The following is a 20,569-nucleotide window of genomic DNA, read 5'->3' as shown; positions in this document are numbered from 1 at the left end:
CATGCCAATGCAAACAATTTTGTGGTGTTTGGTCAGAACATGACTCCAAAATCACATTTTTGAGATATAAACATATCGATTGCCATTTAAAAATCAAAAATAAAACATACACACAAATACAAATGAAAACATTATACATCAGCATGTTGTTTAGCCGTATGCACGTATTTGTGCATTTATCTCATTTCTAATTCGTTATATAGCAAGACTTACTTTTAGATCAAAAAGCCATTTTTTGGACATATCATGTTCTGGCCAAACACCACAGAATTGCCATCAACGAATGCATGGTCTAAGATGAAACGCAAGCTCATTAGCACGTTTCGAAACGGCCACTTCGCAAACGTTAAAACGGTGTTCTTGTTGAAATTTATCGGAAAAAAAAGAACACCTTGCATGCAAAAGTAACCTGGGGAAGAAGAAGAGACGGTATGCAAGTCTGAGTCAGGGTGAATAAAAGGCGCTGACGCCAGCCCTGTGAAATTATTCCAGCGTGCAACCGTTCTAACAGTTGTAACGTACGGGATAATGGCGCACTTTAGTAATACTGAAAAAGCAGACATGCATTTCACAGGGCGTGAGATGTATGTCAGCATGCGGTTTCTTCTTCTTCCCCAACTTACATTTGCATGCATGGTGTTCTTTTTCTCCCGATAAATTTCAACAGGAATGTCGTTTTAACGTTTGCGGAGCGGCCGTTTCGAATCGCGCTGGAGCGTTTGCGTTTCATGTTAGACCATCCTTTCTTTGATGGTAATTGTTTTTACTGGTGTGTACTATCACCTTTTAAAATTTTTTCCCATCTTTTCTGAATCACCCCGTGTTGTGACAAATTACAGGTATCATCAATCTTTCATTTATGGCAATTAACCCCTTTACGATCACGGGTGAAATGTTCCGTGCAAACGCCAGCGGATGGAAGTGGAAAAATTCCACCTATTTTTCTCTCTCTTTTCTCTCTTCGCCATTTCGAAGCTTTATTGCAACAACATCAACCGAAGTTGTTCTCTTCCTTCTCATAACAAAATATATTTGTATAAGTGATTTCTTCCCCGACATGCAACTTATCTTTTACTATATACATGTAAGAGGGAAAGAAAACACGTTGGGCGAGAGTGAAAAGAGAAATCGACAGTATATTTTCTTAGGGTTCGAACTCCACCAATTTCATGGCCACAGTGGTGGTCGGCTAAAATTGGATTTCCGTGGTTGCCAACTTAGAGGTGCGAATGTTAGCTGGACTCTCCATTAAAAAGTCTCTCCCCACAGAGTGCGGAAAGTCTAAAACGTTCAATTCAACCATTAAACTTCACTCACGATTTGAAATATAGATGGAAGCACTGAAATTTATGGCACAATATTCAGATACGCAATCAGACTTATAGGTACACACTCTTTGCTCCAGACTGCCACATAGCTGGGCTGGAAGAAATCTCGGCGACGGGATGAGTCCGTTTTGGCAGAGTCCTGGCGTTCATTCATTCATCTATACTCTCTTAAATACTACTTATCTATTTCTTCCATTTTTCTTCTATTTTTCTTTCGCCTTCTTCCTTTTTCTAACGTGCGGTTAGGCTAGAACAAGGATATACGATTTATCATCGATTCCTTCACGAGAGATCATCCAAATTTGTTGCCAAAATCTTGCATGTGAAAGGGTTAAACTGAACTTCTGGAAACTTATTTTGGTATTTTGTAGTCCAGTCCCATTAGCAGCAACCCAGAAGTAGCGCGACGATTTTTGGCTACGATTCCATAATCAAGCTCCACCGACAAATTTGCGGTTGTAGAAAGTCGCCAAGTTGGTGTCGTGTCTTCCGTTTGAATCAACCACTTCACGTACAATCTGTTGGCAAAAAAATTGGATTATCTCTATTTAACGAATCGGCGATATATCTGGTAACTTTGTCCTAACATGAACGCCCGTTAGAAAAAGGAAGGGAAAAGAAAAATTATGTAAAATCTAAAAGTATAATAGATAAGGTAGATAAGTGAGTTCTTTTTAGAGTAATCTGTTCATCCTCAACTTCATTATTTTGTAAAAAAAATTTCTTTGTACTATTGAAAAAAATGCTTTTCTTTTTATGTGAAAAAAAATTTTGCATTTCATTACACCCCCTGTACAGACAATTTTATGCAGAAAAGACAAGAGTTTATAAATCTTTAGGACAGTGTAAATGTTACTGCTAAAGCCCGAAGTGGGGCCAATTCACGACGGAGTCGGTCACTTCGCGAAATCGTCAAATTCTGAATCATCTGTGCTATTCGGACAACTTCGCGAAGTGACCGGAGATCCCTGGCCAAAGCTCGATGTGCTGGTGTAAGACGGCCCTGTAGGAGCCAAATATATATATTTTTTTGTAATCACCAACGTGCGATACATTACATGTCTATGTATATATATATAGCTGCTGCATTGGAGTAGCTACATGTGACGATAGAGAAAAAAGTGAATTTGAGAGAAAATAATTATATAAACATTATATTTTTGTCAAATTTTTGAGGGGGGAATGATAATCGCATCGTGACTGCCGTTTGATGGGTTGCCATAATTAACGTGGACATAATTATCACGAAAAAATTTGGCAACTTGACTATGATCCCGAATCATGCATTTTGTTATTGGCTCCGATATCAGCGGAAGATATCCGAAGATCACCGGCCAATATCGAAATTCGGACATTGGTCCGGGCTAATATTTAACGATTTCAGCCAATTCGCGAAGAGGCCGGCCCCGTTGCGAATTGACCAATTTCGGGCTTTGGCAGTAGCATATATATATATACACATAAAGTGTCGATAATGCGAGGTGAAAGGGACCAAGGCTACCTCGGATTATCACCTAGCTATCACGAAAAAAACTCGCCAACTTGACGATGATCCCGAATAATGTCTTTGTTATCGGCCTTTGGCCAGGGATCATCTGCCATTTCGCGAACTGGCCAGGGTCAATATTTAACGAAATCGGCCAATTCACGAAGGGGCCGGCCCCGTCGCGAATTGATCAATTTCGGGCTTTGGCAGTGACATAAATACCGATTTGATCATGTCCATCGACACTTGATGAATGGTCTAGAATTCATTTAGAGAAGAAACCCCCTAATGCTTTTTCAAGCATTCTTCTCTTTCACAAACAGGCAAAAAAGACGTCTAGCCAAAATCGAGGAGAAATATAAGAGCAAAGGAAATGAATGAATGGCGTGCGTGTGTTCAGTATTTTATACGTACCTGCGTCGTTTTCAGCTCCCCTTCGCCTCTAGTGAACTGATACATAGAGAAGGCCATCTGCGACATGGTCCTCGCCCTCCTAACGATGTCGTTGTCGGACGTTGGCCATTTGTCCGTCTCGGCGTCCATCTCTGAGGTCACTTGCTTCATTTCCAGGCCGAGTTTAGCTATGTTCGACTGCTCCTGCGACCGTAAAGAAAAAACACGTTTACATTATGACTTGTGTGTGAGAGAGAGAGACGATTTTTTTGTTTTTCGTGGGTGGAAAAATGTATTTTTTTCCAATGTTATATTGATTCAGCGGCCCGGTTCGAACAAAATGCAGTGAAGTCTCGATATAGCGATACATACCCTGCGGACCCAGAAAAAATATCGTTGCAGAAAAGTTATCGTTATATCATCAAGCTCCTATAAATTTGGGATCCGGAATTTCTCCCCCGGACATTTCGCCTGGGAAAGATCGCAAACCATCCCAAGATGGTCTCTCTGGGCGGTCAGCGGTCATGTCTGTCTGTCTGCCTTGACCGTATGAACGATTGGATGAGTGGCAAAAAGTGAATGAATGACCACATTTGTGACCAAATGAGTGAGTGTGAGTGGTTGTATATTGGTGAGAGACTGATCAAGTTAGTGACCATATGAGTGATCAAGTTAGTGACCATATGAGTGATCAAGTTAGTGACCATATGAGTGATCAAGTTAGTGACCATATGAGTGATCAAGTGTGTGACCATATGAGTGATCAAGTGTGTGACCATATGAGTGATCAAGTGTGTGACCATATGAGTGATCAAGTGTGTGACCATATGAGTGATCAAGTTGGTGACCATATGAGTGATCAAGTTGGTGACCATATGAGTGATCAAGTTAGTGACCGGATAAATCATTGGTAACAATTTACCGCCATGGAATCCATCGTTTGGAAAATTCACCGAGCACAGAAATTCATCGACGGAAAATTCGGCGACTAACAATTCACCGACAACAGTCCGACACGAGTCAGTGAGCTAGGAACGATCGAGTGAGTGACAGAGCAAGCGACCTGGTGAGTTTGTGATGGAATGTGTGACTTGGTCAGGGAGAAACAGAGTGAGTGAAATAGTGAATAAATGAGTAACACAGTAAGCGACCAGGTGATTGACTGTGTAACAGAGTGAGCGGCCAAGTTATCGAATGTGTAACAGAGTGTGCAACCAGTGAGTTGATAATAGAATGGATGACCTAGTGAGTGACCTAACGAGTAAGCGAATGACTTAAGGAGTAAATGAGTGACCTACAAACTCAATCGCCCATTCGTTCATTCACTCGTTCATTCATTCCGTCAGTCGTTAACGTGCTCACTCGATCATTCATTCATTGGCTTGTTCATTCGCTCACGTCGAACAGTTGTCGGTGAATTTTTCGTCCGTGAAATTTCCCACTGATTTTCATCCGGTGAATTGTTGGTCGGTGAATTGGATTGCGGTGATTTTCCGGACCCGATAAAGCATATCGTTGTATCGAGAGACGTAGAAAATATATGACTACAGGAAATTCCAGACAAAATTCGAGAACATATCATTATATGGAGATTTCTCGTTATATCGAGTATCGTTGTTACGAGGTTTCACTGTACATTTTATCATTCTATTACAGCTTAGTTGAGATGATGTTATTCACCGATTGTGCGATAAAAAAACCATTAGAAATATAAGGGCGCGATTTTCTGAGAGACTGGACACTGGGAGATGCATATTTACTCACCTCAGGATCTAGTTTGGTCGGTTGACCGGGAAGGACGACTGCAGTCGTCGAGGTGCCGAGTTTCGAAGCACTTTGGTCGTTAGGATTGCCTGGTATGTGGTGCGATGATGATTGTGAGTATCTCTGTAGAAAAAAGTAACACAAAAAATGCGGATAAGTTTCTCTTAATTAACTAATCACTGTAATTTGAGAGAGGCGGGAGGTAAGTATTCTTCAAAAAAAACCCTGCTCATTTATATATTGAGTATTACTGTTTTTGTATACGTTTTTCAAGTTTGCCAAGTAAATTGTAATTATGATGAATTGTACACAAGTGGTTTCATTTTTCACCCATTATATAATACTCGCATTTATCGCATAATATTTCTTTTCTTACTATTCATTTTGCTGATCAACTCTATTGTATAAAGTTTTCATGAAGTTATACATGGCTGACCTTTGTGTATTGTTGGACCCGGGGGGGGGTATGTTTGTGTTTTTTTTCTTCTTCGGTCTATTAACATACAACAGGGCCAGTTCTGGGCATTTTTCAAGTGTAAAAGTGTAATCGAATGATATTTTAGTGATTAAAAATCGCCTCTTTTCAGTTGATGCCCTAAAAAAATCAGTTGGTGCCTTCTGCGGCCGCATAGTTCGCAGGGTTCAAGATCCGGTCCTAACCGGCTGCCAAATCAGAAGAAAGGGGCAAAAATAATTGCAGAAAAATGTAGAATTTTTTTTTATTCTGTGAAATTCAAATTATAGATGTAATTGAATGGACTAATTTGAAGAAACTAATATTTGATGCATTGCGCCTACTAGCTGGGAATCAAAAAAAACGATCGATATATATTAGTTTATGAAGTGGGGTCCCCACGGTAAAATTTCGACGACTAAATTGCCCGTTTTTCCACCATATTACTCATGACAGACACAAATCTGCGAGTTTTCGGGGTCATTTTACTCTAGTGCGGCTTATATCCCGGATCAATGTCACTGGTGGGGCCCGCGAAGCTGCAGCTGATGATTATGTTGGTCCTTGACCAATGAACTGACCACAGCCACATTTTACTGCCCATAACACAAGGTAGACATACTGTACTTCTAAACAAACGGGACTTTTTATCAGTACAACGTGCTTCAAGGTAACGAACTTACAACTGAAGAAAATTAAAATTAGCTTTTTCTCAAAAACTTGTTAAAATGAGCGTTCTTATTAAAACTAAATGGCCAATGGATCGCATCACGTCTAATGCTATGAACATAACTCACGATTGTTGCCGATTGTGCAAGTCAGCGCCGTTACGGATTGGTTAAAAACTTAAACTTCAGGTTTTTTTAACCAATCCGTTACGGCGCAAACTTGCAGAATCGGAAACCAGCGTGAACTACGTCCGTCATTACATACCCTAATGCAAGACTGCTTAATGTACGGTGACGGATCGATTTCGTAATGCAACCAGTTGAAGAGTTGGCAATCTATAGATCGGAATTGCTATGAGTTGGCGTGGTAAATGCGAATAACGATGGAGTTATGGCACAGATTAGCGATTCATAATGATCTGAGACAATCATAACTAACAAAGAAAGTGCCCCAAGGTGACGTCTCCAAAAGGTTTTGAAAAAATTACCACTGTTTCTACTCTTATAAATGTGCACAAAAACAAAAAATCTGGTTGAATTACTACGAGTCACTCCAAAAAAGTGTAAATATTAATAGATTGAATGCCAACAGCGGCCAAGAATGAATTGCAAAATACCGCAACCCTAGATTATTAGACTGACGTCATTCAAACGACGCATGATCAAGTACAGCACAGACATCTGGAGGGAAGAAAGGAAAAGAAAGTTAAAATAAGTTTTTTTTAAATATAGCGCCAAGAAGTGCGAGAGGTGATGAGTAGCCGCCTGTTATCATTTTTAATATTTTTTGTTTCTTCAACAATTGATTTCCGCTGATAATTCTTTTGTTTTATGTGTCTCTGGATGAGATGAATGTACTTAACTTTTTCCCCCATATTTTTTTGAATGTGAAACCTTGGAACCCCCTTTCCTTGTAAGGTACATCACATCGAATTTACGGTCTGCAAATTTTCATAATGATTTATTTACAGAAAACGCGAATGGACGCTAAGTTATATCAGAAAAACTAATAAGAGCGACATGCAGATGTATGTTAGTGGCGAATCGTTGTAGCCAATGACCAATTGAAGCTTGAAGACCGGCCGAACAACGGTCTATGTCGTTTTTTCAAACTTTAGAGGAGACACAATAAAAGTCATCGTTGAATCTGTTGATTTCTTCAGGAACTTACTTTAGTAACGTGTTACGGAAGCTATACATATGGGACGTTATTCAGTCAAACAACCGATTTCGCTGAAATGTAACATAGACCGTTATTCGGTCGAACGCTTCAATTAGTATCACGATGAATGGATAGATCAATGAAGGGATAATCAATTCAAAATACTCGAAAATGAATCAAAGCTGGATGAACTTTCTTCAGGCCTGTCGAACAGTAATGAATGTTAAAATGATAATAATGCCACGTGCGATGCTTATCACAAACACATTTTATTTTAGTGTACAAAGATTAGAAGGGGTTTAATGAATAAATACGGCAAAAAAGGGGGGAAACTAATGAGAGTTAAGAGGAAAAAAATTGTACTTAATAATTAAGCTTCGAGATACGATTTTTCTCCCCTAAAACGTCGCATCGACGATAAAAACATACATTTGCCGTGAAATAGAAATTAAGGGGTTTTTGGGACTGGAAGCCCAATTAGCGTTTGTTTTGTCGGCTTTGAATTTTATCCTCGATAAGAAAAATAAAAAGGAGGAAACATCGTATCCTTGAAGCTTTAACTAAAGATACCAATTATGAAAATACGGCTTTGAAAGATACTCGAAATGAACAGTATCGTTTCTAGGGAAAATGAAAGCATTAAATTCAAACATAAAAGTGACTTGGCAACGATTATAATCCGAAAGAAGAAGAAGCCAAAATGGCTACGGGAAAAACGATACAAAGCCGAAAATAATGATTTCGAATATATTTTTAAGAGAAGGGGGGGGGGGAAATATATATTTTTTCTCTCTGAAGAATAACGGAGATGAATATTAATTGATAGAGGACTCATTAATTAAACGTTGAATTCTCTATTTCTATCATTAGCCGAACTGTGTTTTGTTGTTAATTTCAATTAAAAAGCGTTGCCTTAATTATTTTTTTTGGCATTGGTTATGTTTGAAAAATTGATTGAAGACCATAATGAAAGTTTTCGGGATGTGAGTTATTCTCATTAAAATGAGAATTTTCTTTTCTCCAAGAATTTTTTGGAAAAAAAAGATTTGTACAGGGTGTTTTTTTTTTTTCAGAGAGGACTCTCTTACTTTCAAATGATATAACTTGGAAAAAGTGATTGACATGAAAAATGAAACAAGTAGTTCGTTTGACAGGAAAGCCTGTGGAATTTCGAATACGCCGGCTTGTGAAATTGGTTACACCTTTAGCTAATAGATGGCGCCGCAGTGTCGGTGAAATGTAATCCAAAACATTGGTCGATGATATTGCCATTCGCAAACAGGAGTCAATTCACATCACTATAGATTTGGAGTGATCGCCTTGCCTACCATAATCGCATGACAAAAGTGGAGTTTTATCTCTTTGAGCGGTTTTTAAAACATCCCTGATCTGCATTATAACTGCGTTAGTGGAAATCTCTTAACTCAATACAAAATGCCACATATTTTTTCCACGAAGAATACATTTTCTAATGTGCAGCTGATACGTGCTCTTCCCAACGCCGAGAATAATAATAAAACAGGAAGAAAAATAAGCTTTCTTTTTTCTGCTATTTATACTGTACGCATATTCCTATACTTCCCCTAAGCAAAAGGAAAATAACTACGTCTCTCTCTCCTTTTGTTATGAAACTTCGAACAAAATCTGACTCCACCTACTGCCATTTAACCTGACAGGTTGTGGGAGGGAACGGACGGAAAACATGTTTTCGAACAAAGACCTCTCTACACGGCTAGCTGCTGAGCTCGGCATTGTCGAAACAACAGGGTTTTAAGGACGCGATATATGTTATAACTGCCGAAACAAAAAAGCATCAAGTTAGGTGAGATATCTCGTCATTGCCGCAGTAATGGTTAAAGCTTATTTTTCAACGTCTATACTGCAATGAATGCGTATGCCTCACCGAATGAGATGTTCAACCTGATACAGGGTTGAGTACTCTTGCTGCAAACAATTACTTTCAAATGGCCCAGCAGAAAAAAGTTGTGAAATAAAATAACTGTGTGCTGTTCAGTTAATTGAAATTCAATTTGCAAATCGTTGTTCTCAAAACTCCACGCCTGTCCATCAAACGTGCTACTTGTTTTTGTCTATTACGGGGAAGTCTACTTGAATTTTTGTAACTTTAACATCTGGAATCTGGATGAAGAAAAATTTCACCACTTAGAAAAAACATCATGATAATTATGACGAATAATATTGACAAAAATTATAAGAATTTCCCCTTACTCATGTTAGTCATTTTCACAATTTTTTCCGTGGAATGCGCTCGAATTCGCGCAATTTGCGATAGCCCTTAAGTTTCCACATACACACACAAATATTTTTCGCACATGGAAGCACTTGATTCCCCCCCCCCCCCTGCCAAAGGTGTGAGATTTCAAACTTAATTTACAAAACTAAAATTTCAGTCATTTCAGCACTTATCAGCACGTTGAATTTCAATGTTGTTTTTATAGACATGGATATGAGTCCATAAAATACATAAACAACTTTTTCATGAATTTTTTGGTTGATATCCCTAAACTAAAGGATCATAAGGGAAAATCAAAGAGAGAAATGGAGAAAATCAATCCGAAAATTTTAATTTGGCAAGTAGAAGGGGGGGAGGGGTGCAACTATTTTGGTGATAATTGAAGAAGTTTCGTATACTTAGGATTTCAAAAATTTCTGTATATTTTTATTTCCATGGTTCTTTTTAGAAAACTTAGTTGTTTAAAAAGACTCTCAAACACCCATAATTTCACTAATATCGACCTATTTTTGATTTTATTCAACTCTCATCTCATATCTAAATTGTAATATGCTATACTGTTTTGAGGAATCCGTGTTATAATAACCAGATCAATATCGAATTGAAAGCGTTTAAAAAATCGATTTATGCTTTATTTGTTTTATAGATATTCGGGTATTCAGTGTACATCCTTGCCAGTCACACACCTTAGAAATTTCTTTAGTATCAATAGCTTTTTTTATAGCAGCGGTTCTCAACCGGTGCTCCGCGGCTGCTCGAGGAAAATAAAAGAAAAAGTTAAATAATTATAAATATTTTGAAATAATAAATGTAAATCAGTAACTTTTTGATGAATAAATTAACCATAAGCTCAATGAATACGCCATAGAAATTTTTTAAAAGAAGGGCTCCGCGAGTTGAAAAAAAGGTTGAGAACCGCTGGCTTATAGAGCAAAAGCGTGATTTCTTTCTTACGGGATTTTTTCATAAATTAATTGATCAGTAGAGTCGATTGTTCACTGTTGATTTCAAAAATAAATTTTAGTGCACCTCAATATGGCCGGGATTACACTATAAAAGTTTGATAAAATCCCTTTTATAAAACGTGAAAAATCCAGCCAATAAAGCTCATAGGCTCATAATCTTACTGGTTGAATTTGAATGTTACTGGTTACTATTTGAATGTTCTTTTTGAATGTTACTGGTTTGAAATTGAATTTTTCAAATTTTATAAATGAACTTTTATAAAACTTTTTTATAGTGTAATCCCGACCTATGGAAAGCGTTCATCAAGTTTCTTTGCATTGAGGTATTTTTCTACCAATATAGATCCTTCTTGCGCAACTGAAAGATTGAATAATTTATAAGAATCCATCGACCCATTTTGTACTTCTATAAAGCGTGTTATATAGGCTGGCATTTACCACTATAACACTGTAACACTATACCACTACAACCTCTACCTCCTCAACCTACCAATGTATTACGCTATAAAAGTTTCATAAAATTTCTCTTACAAAACTTGAAAAATGCAAACAATAAGCGCATCGGTTCGAGCAATGTAACCAATAGCCCTTATTGGTTGTTTTTTTTTTTTCAAGTTTTATAAAAGACAACGCCACAACAGGCAAAATGCCCAACGAGGTGGCTGAGAAAAAGATGCTCATAAAAATATGGATGTCATATATTTCAAAAATATAGCAACCCAATTAAAAATGCAATTAACAAAACTTTTAAAATTAACAAAAGAGAACTTTTACCAAACTTATATAGCGTAATTCCGGCCTTATTAGAGATGTGATGTTACAACTGTATACAATACGTACTATATGTGTGAGTTTGTATGTTGTTTTTAATGATTTTTATTTTTCTGTCTCATTTTATTTCGGAGTGATTTTATTTATATAAACTGCGTTCTAAGTGATTTTATCTATATGTTACTGCCAAAAACTTCGAAGTTGGCCACTTCGCGAACTTGTTGGCCCAGTTGACCCGGCATATGTCCGAAATTCAGTTTTTCGTTGGCCCTTATATATCGATCACTACATATGACTACATATCGATCCCAGTGATTCGTGGTCATCTCCAAGTATTTTTAGTCAAAATTATGGTCATTTATAATTAGTTATAGCTAAGCATAATAATTATGGTTAGCCAGGCAACCCTAAAAATCAAAGGAATCTGAGTTTTGATTTGTTAGTGACCCATATAAATATACGCATTGGCGTACGCAAAGGGGGCGTTTTGAGGTTCTAACCTCCCCCTTCCTTGAACCAAGATTATAGTGTTATTTTGCAGGAAAAAACGTAAACCTCCCTCAGAAGTAAAAAAAGTCTAAAAATCCTCCCTCGAGAAAATTCTGCGTACGCCTATGTACAACACGAATATACACTGCTGGCCACCCAAATTGCAACACCAAGAAAGACAAGAGATATCGCAACAATATTTATTTTGTAGATAACGTGTTGACCAAGCATCAAATGATTAAATTTATAGACTTCTGTGAAGTGTGGTTCCTGCCAAAATCAGTAGCCAGAGTAGCCGCCATTGTTGGAGATCACCGCTGCCACAAGCCTCGGCATTGATTCAAAGAGACTTTGGATGTGTTCTTGGGGTACAGCAGACCAAGCAGCTTCCACGCGTTGCCAAAGTTGATCTGGTGTGGCAGCTGGGGATGTAATCTGGGTCAATCGTTGAGCAACCATGGACCACATGTTTCCTATCGGCGAAAGATCCGGAGAGCGAGCTGGCCAGGGAAGCAATTCAATCTGGCGATTGACGAAGAACCTTTGGACAATGCGTGCCACGTGTGGTCGCGCATTATCCTGTTGAAATATGGCTGTGGGCAAGCCCTGAAGGTAAGGAAGGACAACTGGCTCCAACACCTCGGAGATGTAGCGCTGGCTTTTTAAAGTTCCGGCAATGCGTACTAGAGGAGTGCGAGAGTGATATCCAATACCGCCCCATACCATAATACCCGGTGCAGGACCAGTGTGGCGGTGCATAACGCAGCTGTTCAGCATCCTCTCTCCACGGTGTCTCCAGACTCGAATCCGACCATCGTGGTGTTGCAGACAGAAGCGTGACTCGTCAGTAAAGACAATTTCATTCCATTGTGCCGTCCACATCCTTCTTTCATCGCACCATTGGCGGCGGAGACGTCTGTGGTTCTGCGTCAAGGGTAGACGAAGCAATGGACGTCTTGCGGACAGACCACTCTGCTGTAAACGGCGTCGAATGGTACGCGCAGACACTGGATGATGCGGTACAGACTGAATGTGCTGTGCTATGGTTCGTGATGTGGCTGAGCGATCCGTCACTGCCATACGCACAATACGCCTGTCATCACGTGAAGTGGTGCACTGAGGTGGATGCGATCGAACACGTCGGTCCGTCGCACCCTCCTGCATCCAACGATCACATATCCGCATTACAGTTGTTTGGTTTCGTCCAACACGACTACCGATTTCCCTGAAAGATAATCCACAATCTCGGTAGGCCACTATCCTTCCTCTGTCGAATTCGGATACTTGATCAAAAGATGATCGCTGTTTTCTACGAGGCATAATTGATCGTTTTTTTGAAAAAACCACAAGAAAAACACAATTGCCGTACTTCAAATCGTCGAAATCTCCAAGCCTTAAATAGCGCTTTGAAGTGGCGCCACAGGCGCGCGTGATGTGCGTCTGCGCTGAAATTCTAATCATTTGCATATCTCATCTCCGCTAATGCATGTTGTAAATTTCATATTATTTGCATGCTTCCTTCAGGGTGTTGCATTTACGGTGGCCAGCAGTGTATATATAGGGATCGACATATAGTGACAGGCCAAAGTCCAACGAAAGCCTGGAATCTGGACATTGGCTAGATCAGCTGGGCTGGCCAGTTCGCGAAGTGGCCAACTTTGGGCTTTGGCAATAACATATACAGTACATGTATTTCTCTCTCTTGCTTTTGGTGTTGGTATTATGCATTCTTTTAACAACTGTGCTTGGGTTTCCTGCAGTTGTGTGTACTTAAATAAATAAATATTTCGTAAATATTTTATAATATATATGGTTAATCTAATTATATGTTTGGTTTTTTTGGATTGTGTATTAAGAGGTGGTGGCTTACGTTTTGTTCAGATGGCGAGTTGGCGTAAAGCGATTTGTCAGATATGTTGTGATGGTGCGAGGGGTTCGATCCACTAGATGACCGCTGCCCAGAAGAAGGATTGTTTCGGCTAAGTTCGGTAACTTCCTGAGCCAAGGCATACACGTCTTGATCCAAGGCGCGCCACACGTCCATGAAGACCTCGACGTTTTCTCTGGCCACTTTGCTAGTGGGATGTAGGAATAGCGTATGACATGCGCTCAGCACCTATATTCGAAGACAATAATGGAATATCGATTGAATTACTAAGATTAGTTTTCTGTGAATACTTTTAAGGCGGTCAATTGAATACTTACTAACACGACTGAGTTGAGTAAAGCGATTCTGGTGTTGTGTGAACTAATCACATCATAGGGTGTAAAATATTCAGTATCTCGTCTTCCTGTAAATTCTCATTCATATAATTTCAGAGCTGTTCGTTTTAGCCTTTGGTCAGTTTTTTGTATTTTTTTATAACGTTCCTTGGTGTTTAAAAAAAAACTTATCCTCAAATTTTGGGCAGTGCCTGAAACGAATTTGTATATAAATCTATGGGAAATCGCGTTTCTGCTAATGAACATGATTCCGGAACGAATTATCTTCGTAAACCGAAGTATCATTGTAACTTCTATATTTCGAGCTTCTATTTTAACTTCTATTTATAAGATGAAGGGTTTTTGTTATGGAATATTATGCTTCCTGTTTAAGTTAAATGCCAACTAAATAATAAATTTGCGTTTCCACAGAATGATGTTTCATTGGTATTTTCAAGGTGTATTGTTTTTCATTTACATATGTCTATTAGGCGTGGCGCTTAGCCATAGGTAGTTTTTCCAATGTTAAAGTTATCCTGTTCCCATCCCCTAATCCTGTTCCAGTCAACAAAAAAAAAAATTATCTGTGCAAAATTTTACATCAATTGGACAACTGTTAGGTGACCCTCGAACGTCTTCAAATTTTAACATATAATCAATGTTAATTCCCTATATGCAATAAGTACTCCGGTTCAAAGGCGCTATACTATTCCCTATCACGACTATTTTTTCTGTTCTCGAAGAAATTTCTGAAGATACATCCAAGCCACCCCGAAAATTGTTTAAAAACATTCTGAATTCAATTTCCCTATAAAAATTTATTTTTTCCAATTCGAAAAATACCAGCCATAACATGAAAAATTTGAGAATTATTAGGTTTATTTTTTCTCAATAACGCACGCAATTTCTATCAGAGAAACACATTTTTATTTACAGTAATGGTTTTTATAAAATCAAAGCATAATATGTGACTTGAAGAGCATTGGACATTATTTTTTCCTGAAAGAGGATTTAGTAGCAGTTGGGTATTTTAAACGGTCTCCGGCTATGATCTGCGAAAAACAAATCGTTGCCGGAGACAATTTTTCTTTTGAGGAATTGGATTCAGAATGTTTTAAACAATTGTTCGTGTTGCCTGGGTGTGTCTTCACAAGTTTCTCTAAGAACGAAAAAGAAATGGTCGAGATTGGGAAGAGGTTTTCCGTTTTGAAAGGAATTACTGATTGCGTTCAAGGATTTAACATTGCTTACTATGTTCCAACTCGAAGGCGTTTGAGGGTCGCTAGCAGTTTCCCGAGTGAGATAAAATTTTGCACAGATCTTTTTCTTTGATTGAATCAATATAAGAGGGGAATGAGAGCTAAACTTTTAAAAATTAAAAAGGGGCCAACCCACAAGGCCCATGAGTCAACATCACGATATATTTACTAAAGCTGTATCGTCGATCAGATGCTCCAATTAGAGAAGTACTCAAATATGAGTTCAATCATCATTCAATCGACAGCTAATTTATGAATTTAGAGTTAGTGCGGTTGTGTTTGAAAATGTAAAAATTGAGCGAATTTTTTTTCTAATATTACCTGAGGCCCATACACTTGTAGGCAAGATTCGGTGTTTTTTGATAGGATTTGAACTGATTCGGAACTTGCTACGTTGTGTAAAAGCTTGCAGACCTGAAACGGACACAAAACAGAATCATTATTACTATTGTTATAGAAACATGACTTGTTACTATACAAAGTAAATCGGTACATTTCAGTACGTGTCTCATATTCATATTTTTTTTTTATCTCAGTCATGTTATCCATGTTTTCCTTGCAGAACACTAATTCTTCATTGCAGATGTCGAGATGATATAATTTATTTGATTTGATGGGAGAGCTTTGAGTTGTTCAAGCACATAATCCTACTTACCGTGTTTAAAAAGACACTTTAATACCTCTCTTATTTCATTTATGTCTTAACGCAAGTCTTTAGTGTCCCTAAAGAGACAAGACAAGTTTGCATACCCATATATGTCAAACATAAATCTTCATATAAAGTATCCACCAATTTTCCAAACAACCATTACGAATCTAGTAAAAGCTAAATTTGTCCTACCTCTCCACAGTTGGAATAAAAATGCTCTTCGGGCAAATGAATCGCCATCGTAAAGAGTTTTCGTATAATTAACTCTGGAATATTCTCAAAGAAATGTAATGGTTCGGATGCGTTTGAGAGAAAAGCATACTTTAGAATACACGCGTTTGTGTAAATATATGGAGTTATTATTAGCTTCAATTAAGGATGCAAACATATGTAATGGACATAGACATATATAGGAAAGCCTCCAGACACGTCGTTTGAGCCAATAACACGTCACGGGAGGTTATCATCAAGATCTATTCGTGAAGCTCGAGAACGTGGGTAAGTATGAAATACCCTGGACAGCGTATGAAATCATTACCGTTGATTGAGCTTAATTATTGGCATAGTGTGAAAGTACATAGACTCAAATGATGGTACTAATGCTCTCCTACAGGCAAACCTTTTCATCTAATAATTACGAGCTGGCAGTACAAACTCGATCAACGTAACGTATAACATGTAGTACAGTTATGTAAGTATAGATATATTGTAATTTATAAAACTGCAGTATTCATTTCGAACAGCGCTTGTTATGATGATATTTAAGTGGAATTTCAAAAAATAAATAACAAGTTTAATTATTCTTGAGGAAACATTTCAGTTAAAAGTTCATAAAAAAATTATCAAATGCTACGAATTTGTTTTTAAATTCTTTGAATTTTATAAAATAAATTTGGAAATATTTAAGAAAATAAAATATAATAACATATATTATATATTTTTATAATACTCTTGGTAATGTATAATTTATTATGTATTATTAAATATATGTTACATAATATATAATTTATTATGCCGGGTGCGTAGCAAACAGGAGAGTATGACATTTTACTGGTGAGCCGTTGATCCTAGAGGTATGCTTCCAATTAAAAAAAAAAAAGTTTCCAAATACCATGTAAGACATGCCATGCATGTTTCAAGGGCTTGTATAATTATTAAAGTAAAAAACTTTACTTTTTATACAGTTCTCGTCTGCCCCGAAACCCAATTATAAAGTTGTTGCCCTGTCTCTCTTGATGCTAACCGAAAAAAAAATCCACGTTTAAAAGCGCAATGTTCACTGAGATAATCAAATTCGTAAAACGGAGAAAACTTGTTTTTTCTCAACTTTCTTTGTTTTTTCAAATTCGAATATCTCAGTGAATATTTCACTTGGAAACGTGGATTTTTTTTTCGGTTAGCATCAAGAGAGACAGGGCAACAACTTTATAATTGGGTTTCGGGGCAGACGAGAACTGTATAAAAAGTGAAGTTTTTTATTTTAATAATTATACAAACCCTTGAAACATGAATGGCATTTCTGAGTACTACATGTTATTTGGAAACTTTTGTTTAATTGAAGCATACCTCTGGGATCAACGATTCGCCAGTAAAATGTCATACCTTCCTGTTTGCTACTCACCCTGTATAATAAATTATATATATTATATAAATATATGCTACATTTCAATACCATACAATATCATACATTTAGTGATATTTATAAATACTAAAGGAAGAGAAAAATCTAAAATGTAAAAAAGTCGCGCGTATACAGAAATAATACGTGAATATATAGAAATCAATAAATTTTCATTTAAGGGATTTAGAAATACTTGAAAAATGCATTAGAGTTATTTAAGAATTTGTGGGGATTTCAAATACATTAAAAGATATTTAAAATATTAGGGCAATCAAAAATATAAGAAAAATTCAGAGTTTTTCTAAGAATTTAGAAAGAGTTTTAATTGCGACTAATCACCTCATATGTTTGTCCGACATTTCCTTTGTAAAATAACTTTTATTTCACTGCAATTCGAAGTATTCCTTCATTTATTCGCCTATCTCCATTTTTTCCCCGAATTTTAGGCCCAACTGGCATTTTTTTACAGTTAATAATTAACACATGAAGACAAACAGATACAAAAACATATATTACAGGAATGATTTTTTCAGCTGTGAAATATTAAATTCTGAACATATGGCCACTATCCTATTTCATTGCACAGCTAACGTTATCTGGAACAAAACTGAAAAATTTCATGATAATATTTTGAATAGTTGTTGAGAAAATTGGTTTTTCACGTGAAAGAGAAAGTAACTAAAAAATGAATCTTTAAAAAACGCGTTTGAAAATTGTTTGTTGCCTTCGAAACCATTGTTGTAGATGATTTAAATCAGCCATAACTCATCGCATGTACAAGAATAAAACAATGTTATATCCGTAGCTTCTACCGCCCTCCTGGAACATTCCATCGAGGGGGCATTAACGCCCACGTTGGGAATCACTGGTATAAAACATTCTTCCAAATGAATTCATGAAACCAATTTCGACAATTTTCGGAAAAATCGTCATTTGAACGTAGTCAGTTGCTTTAAAAATTCAATTGAAAACAATGCCCAGATAATTAAGATTTAAAGGTATCTTGAGTATTTGTAGGCGAGAATTGGTGATGTTCCGTATTCGGGATCAAAGCGGGGGTGTGTCCGGTTCTTCAATGTTCAGCGTATTTAAGGATCTCGATTTCCCGTAATTTTCCTCGATTAAACATGACCAACTTTAGAGAGATACATGGCTTTTTCTCAGCCCAAGGTATCAAGGAAATATTTTATTTCTTGGATATTATACTGAGGTGAACTCGGAAAGAAAAGTCATCTTGTCTCCTCCCCAGGACTCGAATCCAGGCCTTCTTGCATACCGGCCAAGCATGCTACCATCTACACCACTGGAGACACGACCCTGCCTTCCTTATCCTGCCCGGTATGCAAGAGGGCCTGGGTTCGAGTCCCGGAGGAGACGAGATGACTTTTCTTTCCAAGTTAACCTCAGCATAATATCCAGAAAATTATATGTTTCCATGACCAACTTAGTTATAATGATATTTACGTATGTCGTGAAGTTAATGCGAGTCCAAATTCACCAGAGACCGAACTCCCATGGGAATGGAAAAGGAAATGAATAAGTATGGGATAAAGGGGAAATTTCTGCTAAATCTTTTAAAAGGAACAACTCCTTACATCTTTTCTTTAGTTTATTCGGCAAACGGCTTATCTTGAGTCAGCAGCAAACCTTTAGGTGTCATTACGTGAACAAGTTTTCTTCGCAATTTTTTTTCTTTTATATTATGAAGCTCCCGAAATATCCCAAGTTCCTCTTTCTCCTGTTCATAACATAACGTAACTCCCATAAATGCATTATTATATATATATATGTTTTTTTTTAGCTTTATTCGCGAAGAATATCTCGCGAAAGATGTTATTCTGCGAGATGTTCTCCTCTTCTATGGATTATCTGGAGTAGATATAATATTAATACTTTCATAAGGAGAAAAGGTGATTTTTTGGGATCAGGATCTCCGTCATTCACGCAATTTTCTTCTTTGATCTTATATTACGTGTATAATGGCTTAATTAGAAGCATGACAAGGATTTGTGAAGAAATTGAGAATTATACACATTGTATGTGTCAGGTTATAACGAGTAGGTGTCCCATAATGACACGGTGTCCCATGAATTCGTAAGTAGTTCAAAAGAGCCATAAAAATTGAAGGAATTGGTATATTTTTGAATGCGGTTTGCGAAAAAGCTATTTTCACGAAGGGGGATTTTTTTTTTTGGGTGCAGAAAAATAAAATTAGTTCAAGATTTTGTCGATAGAGGGAAGCTGTATGGCAGCAAATCACTGGAAATATACAAAACCAGGGTGCTATAAAATGCAGGGTTTACGATTAATGGCTCATTTTTGAGTTTTCCTGTTACTGTTGCTGCGCTATATTGAGGTGCGTTGTGAATTGTAATGTTGACATTGGTGGAAAAAGTGCTCTTGTCAAGTTGTTTTACCCCAGCCACGAATCGCCGGCTGAAGTTTTACGAACATTTCGGACACATAAGATATTGAAGGAAAGTTCAGGTCCAATCACTCCTGATTTTTTCCTTACAGTGCACTCTACCGACAAAAATTTGAACTAAATCCTTTTTAGTACCAAGAGATATACAGTCAAACCTCGTTAATGAGTCACTCTTGGGACAGCAAAAATATGGGGGGGGGGGGGGCTTCGGCGTTTCTGTATGCGTTGTCACTACGTTCGTCAAAAGAACTGTTTTTGCGTAATTAATTGAGTAATTAGCATAATTATTTGGTTTTTGATATCGTAACTGCTTCTTTATGTTCCTGTTATGTTGCTGTGGCCGTACGTCTACGGGCTCATATGCTATAAGCTTCTGGATGTGAAAACGTTGTGTTACAAATATGCTGTACTATTGCGTAGCTTCTTGCGTTTTCGCCGCATAAAGAACTGTAGTACTCGATGTACTACGAACATCTTTCGGTCGCCGTATAGTGTTTCTACTGGATTTCTCTGGCGGTCGCCGTATGGTGTAGTGGAAGTACTACGAATATTTTTCGGTTGCCGTGGTTGTGTCGGTCACCGTATAGTGAATTCTACTGGATTTTTCTGGCGGTCCCGTATAGTGTTGCTATTTTCGAGCGGTTGCCGTGTAGTTTTCGTGTATAAGTTCTTTCTTGGT

At 37.6% G+C, this 20,569-nt stretch overlaps 1 protein-coding gene across 1 annotated transcript in view; it reads right to left on the bottom strand.

Moving 5' to 3' along the window:
* alpha-Catr (alpha-catenin related) overlaps positions 1 to 20,569 on the bottom strand; it is a 278,683-nt gene that overhangs the window by 22,026 nt on the left and 236,088 nt on the right. Inside the window, exons 11-14 of the mRNA XM_089245109.1 lie at positions 15,517 to 15,609; positions 13,605 to 13,850; positions 4,972 to 5,094; positions 3,229 to 3,411 (exon numbers count right to left, since the gene is read on the bottom strand). Coding sequence (XP_089101235.1) covers positions 3,229 to 3,411; positions 4,972 to 5,094; positions 13,605 to 13,850; positions 15,517 to 15,609 — 645 coding nt within the window. The remainder of the gene's footprint in view (positions 1 to 3,228; positions 3,412 to 4,971; positions 5,095 to 13,604; positions 13,851 to 15,516; positions 15,610 to 20,569) is intronic.

The sequence above is a fragment of the Pholcus phalangioides genome, unplaced genomic scaffold (assembly GCF_987345545.1).
Source record: "Pholcus phalangioides strain wild (caught in Gottingen) unplaced genomic scaffold, Ppha-v1.0 ptg000015l_1, whole genome shotgun sequence".
NCBI classification, from domain to species: Eukaryota; Metazoa; Arthropoda; class Arachnida; order Araneae; family Pholcidae; genus Pholcus; species Pholcus phalangioides.
Note: the sequence above shows the minus strand (reverse complement) of the source record. Positions and strands in the feature narration are given on the sequence as shown.